At 37.5% G+C, this 11140-nt stretch overlaps 1 protein-coding gene across 1 annotated transcript; it reads left to right on the top strand.

Annotated features, from left to right (window-relative positions):
- Positions 1–345: 345 nt before the first annotated feature.
- LOC132386998 (galanin peptides-like) lies at positions 346–9390 on the top strand. The gene is made up of 5 exons (XM_059959354.1): positions 346–478; positions 576–656; positions 1746–1803; positions 5617–5703; positions 9174–9390. The coding sequence occupies exons 1-5, from the start codon at positions 473–475 to the stop codon at positions 9230–9232; spliced, it is 291 nt and encodes a 96-aa protein (XP_059815337.1). The 5' UTR covers positions 346–472; the 3' UTR covers positions 9233–9390.
- The last annotated feature ends 1750 nt before the right edge of the window (positions 9391–11140 follow it).

The raw sequence follows: 11140 nt of genomic DNA, 5'->3' as shown, positions 1-11140 counted from the left end.
CCTGCCATCAAGTGAAAATATTCTGAATTCAAAAAACCGTATGTGGATCAGCACACTGTAACCCATTTAATCTAGCGGATAGCGTTTCCTCTTTGAAAATGATTTGCAACAAAAATCCATCTGGTTTTAAATTGTTCTTTTTGCATGAAGTCGACAGGGGATTACTGATTTATTAGTCCGGGGGTGGGAAGTAAAGATATATTTTGATACCTAATCCTGACATAGGTATGTGTTCGCAATTTATTAACTTATAATTTAAAATACAACTCGTGACGCGGACGAGGGCTTGATGATGCTTTTTGCTTCCCGTATAAAGTACGCCGTTAACTCCAATCTTTCTGAGAACTTCGGTGTTTAGGGAGTTACTATTCCAATCGAAAGCCAACGGTGTTAGTTTGGTAACTCTCGGGGTTCAATCACTGAAAGGATTCAAATCACTGAGTTCGGAAGGAAACAAACATACGACGACCAAATGAAGGTAAGATCACAACAGTCAAAAAATAATCATTTTCAGTTTAGTTCTCTCGAATCTTTGCTGAGGAATCTTGATCTTTTAATCCACTCTCCGCTTTCAGATGCCGAGCTCCGCCAGCTTTCTGTGCGCATCCCTCGTTCTGTGCGTCGCCGTCTCTCATTCGCTTGGGCTTGTTCTCTCTGTGAGTTCTTTACATTTCTAGTTCCTACTTTCAGTGCTCCCCAATTTCAGTGCATTTCGCCAGGTATGGAGAGGAATAAATAGTTGGTGTTTCAACCAAGACCCTTCTTAAGGACTACCCCCCCCCCCCCCCCCCCCAACCTCTCACACCACCAATTTTAACTGTTGGTGGAATAAAGGTAAAACCTATGCAATAGCCACCCAAATAGGTGAAATTGCCAGCGGGCCAGTAACCTGGAACAGAGGTCCAGGTAGGTGTGAACCACATTCAAACATTAAAAGATGGCTTGCTGGCAATGTGGTTGTTTCTGGTAAAATACTGGAACAGGCATGAACAAGGATGCTCAAAGCACATCTCAGCATCTGGGGAAGCATTCTTGCTCCTTCTACCATAATGTAGTAGTAAAAGTTAATCATAAGATATTTGCTTCTGTTTTCAAATCCTTCTCTTATTGTATTCATTTGGCAAGAAAAGTCAAGAATCTTCTTTATTTTCATTTAAATGACAGCAACAACATCAAACCATTATGTCTATTTATTTCTAATCATCTGATCAAAAGAATGGACGCAAATCGGGATTGTCTGAAATAACTGCGTAAATCAGCATGAAATTCTGAAGACACTCAGGTCAAGCAGATTCTGTGGAAAGAGAAAAGAGCTAACATTTTTGAGAAAAACAATTACATCATTTGCTTTAGATGCGATATTTATCCTGCAAATATCAGAAACATTTAAATTACAAAGCTTGTTAGTGATTTCTGGAGCGAAGAACTTTGCACTAATGGGTTTTCCTTACTGTCTTTTCTGGAGGCAGTGAATTAGCTCTGTTGGTTCTCAGCAATTGGCCTAATTATCTGCAGGCAAGGTTAGATGTTGAGCTGAAAATGCTGGCTGATCCCAAGAATTCAGCCTTGTATTCTTCCTTTGCAGCAAGTTTGATTCTGTATTGGACTTTGCCTTCAGTTTTTAAAGCATTATTAGCTTTCTTGTTTTCCACAGCTGATGCTTAATTTTGTAAATAGCAGTATATTTGGTATTATTTAGGTGCACTAAAAACCACTGTGAAGATAATATCTAAATATTTCTTCAGGAGGCAAAAGAAAGAAGGAATTGGACATTAAACAGTGTAGGATACCTACTAGGAGCACGTGAGTATGCTATGCAAATAGTACAAACACTCATCAATTACTACTTAATTGAGAAATGTCTCCCTGAGGACACCATGTGTATAAATGTCTGTCTCCTGCAGACTTCATCATGATCATCATGACTCCAGTATTTCTACTATTTTTAAATGTTTCTTAATTGTACCTATGATTTTTTTAAATGTTCTATTGCTGAGCAGCAGTGAATCATCTGATTGGCCTATCAAAGTTCTCTTATCAGCATTTCTGATCTGGCTATTGCTCACGATTGCACTTAATATATTAAAAAAATGTCAGTTGTTGTACTCTCTCCCGAGTAGTAATGTACTCGGTCAATGAAATATCTTGGTAATTTTGCCTTCAGCTAATTCTTGCAAACTACAGTTCTACCTATCTGAGTTTCTGGAGAAGCCAACTAAGGCAGGTCGATGACAGCAGTTTACTTCAAGTAATCTGCATGGATATTAGCAAGTCTTCTGACATGGTCACACATTAACAAGCTGGTCAGAAAGGGAGTCAAGGAAGTAGCTTGTTGGGTTGAAGCAAATGGTAACGGATACTGATGAGTGTTTTGTGCTGGGAAAGCTGCTGCCAATCAGGTTTCATAAACCTCAGTCCTCAGCTGTTTATAACTTATGCTATATTATATGGGAATCAACCTTTTTCAAGTATGTATCCAAGTACATTCATAAGTGTTGAAGTTTAGTAATTCTTCCACTCTTTCAGGCAAAGAGTTCTAATACCTTATTCACTTGGGTGGATGTAGTTTCCTTCTGCACCATATTTACTGTGAACCTGTTTCCAAAACAAGAATGTCTGTCCTTGGGCATAGAGACCAAAACTTCAAATGAAGTTTGTTTCCTTATTTTTGTGCCAATCGCCTTATAGTGAAAATAAAGACTCCACTTGGCTTCTTGATAGTTTGGTGTCCCTCCATACTTACTTTCTAAACCAGCACACCAATATCTACCATTTCCCATTATTTAAGAAATACTCTATCTATTCTTCCTACAAAACCAAAATCTCACATTTCTCTTGTTTTCTCCTTGCACCTTACATTCACACCTACCTTGAAACCCCTCAACTAAATAAATAAGAATCTCAGACCAATTCACTTTGAAACATTCGGCCAGCCTGAAACTGTCTTCAACTGAAACCTACCACCAAACACATCTTTACCTCTCCACCCACTCCGTTTTCCACAAAGGTTGCTCCCTCTGTGATTCCCTTGTATATTTGTCCCTCTCCAGCAATCTCCCTCCTGGCACTGACCTCTGCAAGCATAAAAAGTGCTACAACTCCCCATTCATATCCTCCCTCACCTCTATTCGGGACCTTTCCAGGTGAGGCAACATTTCACCTGCAAATCTGTTGTGGTCATTTGCTGTGTTAGTGCTCCTCATGCCCCCTCCTCTATATTGATGAGACCTAATGCAGATTGTGGGACCGCTTTGCTGAGCACCTTCACTCCATTCGCAAAAGGCAGGATTTCTTGGTGGCCAACCATTTTAATTCCAAATTCTTTTCTTATTTCAACATGTTGGCCCATGGGCTCCCCTGCTGCTGTGATGAAGCCACTTGCAGGTTGGAGTAACATCTCATATTCCATCTGGGTAGCCTCCAACCTCCTGGCATGAACATTGTTGTCTCTAATTTCTGATATTTACCCCCTCCCCCTTCCCCTTTTCTTCAATTTCCCACTCTGTGCTCCTTTTCTCTTCTCCTTACCTATTTCCTCCCCTCACACCCCCCCCCCAGTCCACTCTCCTCTCCTGTCAGATTCCTTCTACTCAAACTCTTTACCTTTTCCACCAATCATCTTCTAGCTTCTGACTTCAGTCCTCCACCCCCACCCCACCACATAACTGGCGTCACATTTCACTCCTCCCCCAACCTTATTCTAACTTCTTTACACTTCCTGGTGAAAGGTCTCAGCTCAAAATGTCAACTATTTATTAATTTCCATAGATGCTGTCTGACCTTGCTGAGTTCCTTCAACATTTTGTTTGTGCCGCTCTGGCATCTGCAAAATCTCGTATTTATGATCTGCCAAACTGAAACCTACTTATTTGTTCATACGCTGTTTTCTGTCCTTCATCCCTGACATTGTGAACCCTAATGTAGCAACCTATTGTGCTACCTCTTGCAGAAATAGAAAACCCGGAAGAGTTCAGCCAGACAAGCAGCATCATGAGCTTGCTGTTACATGCCACTTTAATTCTCAATCCCAGTCCTATTCCAACTCAACATCAACTTCTTGTGTCAAGGCACTTTGCAACCCTCTGGAATGAATACTGATTGTTCCAACTTCTAAGAGTTGGATGAGACTGCTTCCTCATCTATTCCCATTATCATCTTTCTACCACTTTCTTGCCTTATTTCGTTCAGTCTTGCTAATGGTTAGTCATCATGTTCCTCATAATTTGATCTGCCTTAACCTTCTCTAGGTTTTTATCTTGTACCTCGCTCTTGCCACCCTCACCTTCACCCTCAACTCTGTTCTGGAAACTGTAAACCTTCCGCTTTCACCTATGGATGGGTTGCTGATGCTATGCATTGACTGATTTCCCCTTCTACAGATGCTGCTTATCTGGCTGAATTCTTCCAGCATTTTGGCTTTTGCTTCAGGTTCCAGCATCTGCAATTTTATTTGTTTTCCATTTTGTTGTACCTTGTCAGTTAATCTGGAGCTATTCTATCCACAAGTTCACCTTAACCATGTTAATTACATCTCAAAATCTTAACCAGATTTGCCAAACATTACTTTCTCTTTTATGAAACCAATTTTTCCTTATCCTAATCATATTTGTAAATGACTTTTTTAGCATTCTACTTAATCTGCAAATCTGACTCCAGGTTAGATATAAAAACAGGAAATGCTAGACACACTTAGTTGGTCAAGCAAAATCTGTGGAAAGAGAAGCTGTTTAATCTACTTAAAATAGATCTGTGTTGCGAACAATTATTTTTTGGTCTGATCTGAACATCAAAAAAGAAATAATGCTCACATCGGTCCAAAAGCACTACACAAAGTTTTAGAAACCTGGAAGCTTTCACAAACTATCGAAACTAGAGTTTGGGAAAGAGCAGGGTGCTGGCAGAGGATTAAGGGGTTGTGTGTGGCCAGGGGATTGGAGTCAAGTTTTATGGAAATGGGTGTTACAGTTTCAAGAGGAGACTGGATGGGGTTGAGAAGAGTCAGGGAGAGATCTATGAGATTATGGGGATTTTGGTATGAAGGGGCTGGGTGATTACTAATATAAGTAGGAAAATAACTGCTTACTTTGAGGAAGATTGGTGATTTAGTTAGACTTGCTATTAACTACAGTTAGCAGGCAGATCTGGGACCTTGAACCAACATTTGAAGAGAGCTCAGCTACAGATTAAGTCTGTTTCAACAAATGAAAGGCTGTGCTATATAATGAGTGATTTCACAGATATGTTTGATGGCCTCCATACATTTCCCTTCTTCTGGACTGAATATCTGGAAGTACACTTTGCACGTACCAAATATTCAATCACATTTTGGATTAAATTCACTTCCACATACATAAAATCCTGAGCATTACTTAAAAATACACAAGTATTTTTAGGTAACACCTTCAATGAAAGAAAGTGGGAAGCTGTACGGTAAAATGTCTTCATGAGTAATTATCTGGTTTAATGTGGCTTGCTTACATTTTAGAAAATAAGCACCATAATTTCAGAAAATTCAATAGCTATGAAAATTTAGACTTTATTGATATTTTGTAGTTGTAGGGGGACAATTTGAAGAATATATTTTCTGTTTCACATGATAAATTTTTTTGCTTACAGAGGCCATGCTTAATTATCCACACTTAAATAAAAAGCTCAACCCTATTGGCAAACGTGACCTGCAATTCGAAGACAACGTTAAACCTGGTACGAAATTAGATTTCTTAATTGATCTTACTGATCTTAACATGTTCATATTCCATTATACCTGGTGGAGGTAATGGAATAAATGGTAGCAGGTAAGTTGTCTGAAATACAAGCAATGTTTTCAATATTTCAGCAATTCCTAACATTTTTATTAAACTGAGGTTAATCTATTACAATATTTGTTTTTGAATCATGACCCTTAGCAAACAAATATTTTTTTTTAATCAGTGGAAAGGACTGCATTTAAAGTGTTAAAGTGCCAAACACATAATTGATGATTGCCTATTAAATTGATAATCAACAATGATATGCCGATGTTGTTGTTTTAAAGCTGGATATATTGGGGTTATCTACATTGCAGCTGACTAATTGTTCTAATTTAGGACCATTTGTTCTGATAAAATATGCTTCATATCTGGAATACAGTTTTACAATCTCAGCTCCATATTTAATGATAACCTTGGAATCGGTACACCTTATGTTTAAAAGATTGGGTCCTGAGTAAAGGGAATTGTCCTTTTATGGGGGAATGAATAAAATTGACCTGTGCTCACTCACTGAGAAGCATGAGGTACTTTCTGTGATAAATTCTGGGAGAGATTAACAGAGTAAATTCTGAGCAGCTGTTTCTTTATTAGTTGTTGGAACAGGGGTCAAAATTTTCCTTGATTCTCTACAAAGATAGTCAATCCTTTGAGTTTTCTGACAAGAGTTTTGAATACTCTGTGGTTGAATGTATTCAAGGTGAGATTGGTAGCCTTCCAGAAGATAAGAAATATCAAAAGATTATGGGGATTGTAGACAAAAGTGGATGAGTATCAGGGACGCGCCCTTACTCAGGGCACTCATGTCTTTAATTATTTTATGTTCTATTTCTCATTTTGCTGAAAAATTATGAAAGAATATTTATAGACTAAACAAATCCTCACAAACGTTTTCCAGGTAGCTTACTACAAACTGTCACTGATGAAACTGCTGCTCATCTAGCCATTGAATTTCTTATGTACTTGCACCTAAAAGGAAAAATATTTTATATTGTAAGTATAGTTAATTTAGAAATATATAAAAGAAAGGTAGGGGAAACAATATGTCATGATTTCATTGACTGAAGAAACTATTTGGTGAATTGTCACCACCTTATTCAGAGATAGTGCCACAAGAGATCAAACCAGTTGACCCTTTGGGTGATATACAATTACTGTATAGAATAAAAAGAAATTCCTAGTTAACTCTTAGATACTTACTAGATTTGTTATTTTCACCTGGCAAATTATTTAATTTTATTTAATCCGATAAAAGAGCAATTCAGCAAAAGTGAACGTCAACATGTTGCAGAAAATATCTGAATCAAAAGATGGTGAACGTGATTTACAATTCCAGGAACTGTTCAAGCAAGTTAAGTTATTAGGTAATGAATTAGAGATCAGTTAAAATGAAGATTTACTTCACCATTGGTGAATACAGAGTTTGAATGGATAAGTTCTGGGGAGAAATTGCAGATAAACATGTGGATCTTAAGTAGAACTAACTGTAATTGATAACTGCAAATCTCATTGATTGTAGGTGTATAAGCAAGTGAGCCAGGTCTCAGATCAGAAGCTTATCATGATTATTTATGTCAAAAGACAGAGGTTCATATTTCTTTCTTATTTTGTGAATTAATGCAAACTGCTAGAAGCTAAATAGCACATATTATTTAAAAGCATTCTCGTCTCAAAAAATGGAAGGGCCCAATGTATGATTGCTAAAGCATTTTTAACTATACTCAGTAGCCACTTTATTAATTATGATAGTGGTGTGGTGTCTGCTGCTGTAGCTATTCACTTTAAAGTTCAACATGTTGTGCATTCAGAAATGCTCTTCTGCACACCACTGTTGGAATGCATGGTTATTTGAGTTACTGTCACCTTCCTATCAACTTAAACCAGTCTGGCCATTCTCCTGTGATCTCTCATGAATGAGTTTTGTCCACGGAACTGCTGCTCTCTGGATGTTTTCTTTACTAGAGATTGTTATGCATGAAAATCCCAGCAGATTAGCAGTTCCTAAAATACTCAAACTACCCTGTCTGGCACCAACATCATACCACGGTAAAAGTGGTAAAAGTCATTTAGATCACATTTCTTCATCATCCTGATGTTTCATCTGAGCAACAACTGAACCTCTTGACGATGTCTGCATGCTTATACATATTTAGTTGCTGCCATGTGATTGGCTGATTAGCTAGCATACGATTCCATATCAAGCAGGTGACCCAGTGTTCCTAATAAAGTGGCCACTGATTGTATGTTGAGCCAGAGGTGCTGAATGGATGATCCATCTTGCTTCCCTCCTGATTTTTCCATCTGAGAAGCACTATTCAGCCAATTCAGCTCATGTCACTGATGTCAAGAAATTACCAAACAGCAACACTAGATATATAGAAGGTCACAATATCATACAGATTCTGAGCGCTAGTTCTGAAGACATTTTCCAGAACAGGCCACATGGATAATGAAACTATTCCACTACTGCTATAATACTATCATCTGATGAAAAATGTGGGAAATTGTCCAAGTATGTTCTATTCCAAAAGGAAAAACTGAAACCAATTAATTACCCAATCACCTCTCAATTCCACTGAAAACTGGAAAATGTACTATCAAGCATTATTACCTGTCTGCCAAAGGATGACAATTTGTTTTGCTGAGACCAATCAGCTCCAAAATTGAAAAAAAGTACTTGTTTGTGTTTTTTTTTTGTTGAAAACCTGGAGGACTGATTTAGGATATCAACTGAGTTAAAACAAGAGGCTGAATTTGAGTCAGTGGCAAGAGAAAAATATTGGCCTGGTCTGTTGTTATTGGATTCTTCTGCACAATTGATTAGTTACATTCAAACCAGCTGCATTAGTTAAAGATGAACAGTTTAATAAAAAGCAAACACGAGGAAATCTGCAGATTCTGGAAATTCAAACAACAACACACACAAAATGCTGGTGGAACACAGCAGGCCAGGCAGCATCTATAAGGAGAAGCACTGTCGACGTCTCGGGCCGAGACCCAAAACGTCGACAATGCTTCTCCTTATAGATGCAGCCTGGCCTGCTGTGTTCCACCAGCATTTTGTGTCAGTTTAATAAAAATATCAGTTCAACAGAGGAGAGAATAATTTGTTTATTTCAGTCAGAAGAAAGTAATATCTGATTTGGATGATGCTTTTTTAATATTGCAACATGTGAAGGGAACATTACTCTGAAAAATTAAATTACCACAAATCCTGTAATTGAACTTGTAATTACACTGGACACTAGAATTTTAAAATGTTCGATTGTTCTATGATGAACAAGTCAGATGAGTTTAAAAAAGCAGGAAAATTGGTGTAAAGAACTGAAGTCAATGTATGTCGCTTGGGAGTAACTGCAATGAACACAGCTTCCAAACATTAGTTCATTGTGTGAGCTTGACCTATGAACATATTATTTATTTCAGAAATGGGTGTACTTGACGAATTGCTGTCACTGTCTTCACCTGAACTCGGCCAGTCATAATCCATTAGGGCCGACTTTCTCGAAAGTGACAGCGTGGGATTATCAACTGCAACTTGAATAAATCCAATGGTATTCATGACAATTTAAGATAAACTATAATTAGATGTTTGGAAATATTAATTTGTATTACTTTTGTTGCTTTGATCTCAATACCAATACTTTTTTGTGCAATTGTTTGTTTCCTCACTGGGGAAATCTGTAGACAAATAAAATTAGCAACTGCAACTTCTGAATAGCTTGGGATTTTTTTTTCCACATGACACAAATCTTGCTGTGCTACAACAGTACTGAAGTAACAGTAACCAATGACATTGATTCAAGAATGCATTCCAGCCCTAAGAAAAATTAGCAACTCACAAACAAGAGAAAATCTGCAGATGCTGGAAATCCAAGCAACACACACAAAATGCTGGAGGAACTCAGCAGGTTGGGCAGCATCTATGGAAAAAAAGGTACACTCAGCACTTCGGGGCATAGATGTTGCCTAGCCTGCTCAGTTCCTCCAGCAATTTTGAGTGTGTTGCAAGAATTAGCAACTAGCCATTTTTTCATATTTCTCTTCCTAATACCCTACTAAACTAAATAATACTAATGCATACTTTACATTACAGTAGGTATATAATTTTTAACAGAAGTTACAGAGCGATAAACATCAAAGTGATTAGAATAGTATTAAAATTGTAGCAATCAAATCACATTGATTCTGTCAGTTTGTTCAGGAATAACATAGAATATATAATATATTATACACTATATATATAAAATGCAAGCTTCATAATCTGAATGGCAATATATCTCTGCTAGAAACACAAAAAACGTAAAGTGGGCAGCTGTCCTGTGGGCTAAAATGCCTTGTTAATGAGAGAGCCTGGGGAGAATGACTAGGCTGGGCACATATTACAACACTGGTATGCAAAAAAGCATCTCTGAACGTGCAACACGTCGAACATTGAAGTTGATGGGCTACAGCAGCAGAAGACTACACTGGGTTCACCTCCTGTACCTAACGAAGTGGCCACTGAATGTTAAGAATAAGTTAAATATTAGTCTAAGTTCAAAGTACATTTATTATTAAAGTATGTCTACTATATACAACCTTGAGATTCATCTTCTTATGGAATTTGTATGTTTGTAATTTCTTTATCAATATATCATTTGTATTCTGTCCATATTATTAATAATAATAAAAAGATTTAGAAAGAAAGAAGGAGATTCATCTTCTTGCAGGCAGCCACAAATCTTAAACTAAAACGCCCAGATATTTCCAGCTCTTTGATCTTAATAGGCTATGTGATATACCAGGAAGGCTTACGGGCTTCTAATAATGCCTCCTGAAATTAAAGTTGTCATTAATGGTAGATATTGGTGTCCTGACTTAATATCCACAAAGAAAATTCCATCCCAAATTATTATGCTCAGAGAATTTAGACGGAAAAATCACAAAATGGGGGAACATGTCTTCACTGACAAAGCTGGACCATCAGTAATCCATGTTTTTGAACTGATCCAAGGTATAAAGCCTTAGTTTCATAAGCAATCTTATCTTATTTTGAGTGGAATGTGAGTAAGTTTTGTAGATTGGAAATAGCTAGTTTTAGGTTGCAATTTAGTAGGAGTCAACATTTTAAGATTGCTAACATTTGTAATAAAATAAGAACAAGTACACCAGGAAATTTAACCAATTTAACTTAACTCAATTTAACTTCTGGAATTGAAACCTGTCAAATGGTGAATGGCCTTGATTAAGTGAGTGTGGAGAGGATGTATCCTATGGTGGGAGTGTCTAAGACCAGAGGTCACAGCCTCAGAATAGAGAACAGAGAAGAGGGGGAATTTCTTTAGCTAGAAATTCGTTGCCACCGGCAGTTGTGTGAGGCCAAGTCTTATATTTAAGGTAGAGGTTGAGAG

This window comes from Hypanus sabinus, unplaced genomic scaffold, assembly GCF_030144855.1.
Source record: "Hypanus sabinus isolate sHypSab1 unplaced genomic scaffold, sHypSab1.hap1 scaffold_1461, whole genome shotgun sequence".
NCBI lineage: Eukaryota > Metazoa > Chordata > Chondrichthyes > Myliobatiformes > Dasyatidae > Hypanus > Hypanus sabinus.
Note: the sequence above shows the minus strand (reverse complement) of the source record. Positions and strands in the feature narration are given on the sequence as shown.

Coding starts and splice junctions, on each gene's coding strand:
- LOC132386998 (XM_059959354.1), top strand. Junction 657..1,745: donor CGCTTGGGCTTGTTCTCTCT/GTGAGTTCTTTA, acceptor ATATTTCTTCAG/GAGGCAAAAGAAAGAAGGAA. Junction 5,704..9,173: donor CGAAGACAACGTTAAACCTG/GTACGAAATTAG, acceptor TATTTATTTCAG/AAATGGGTGTACTTGACGAA.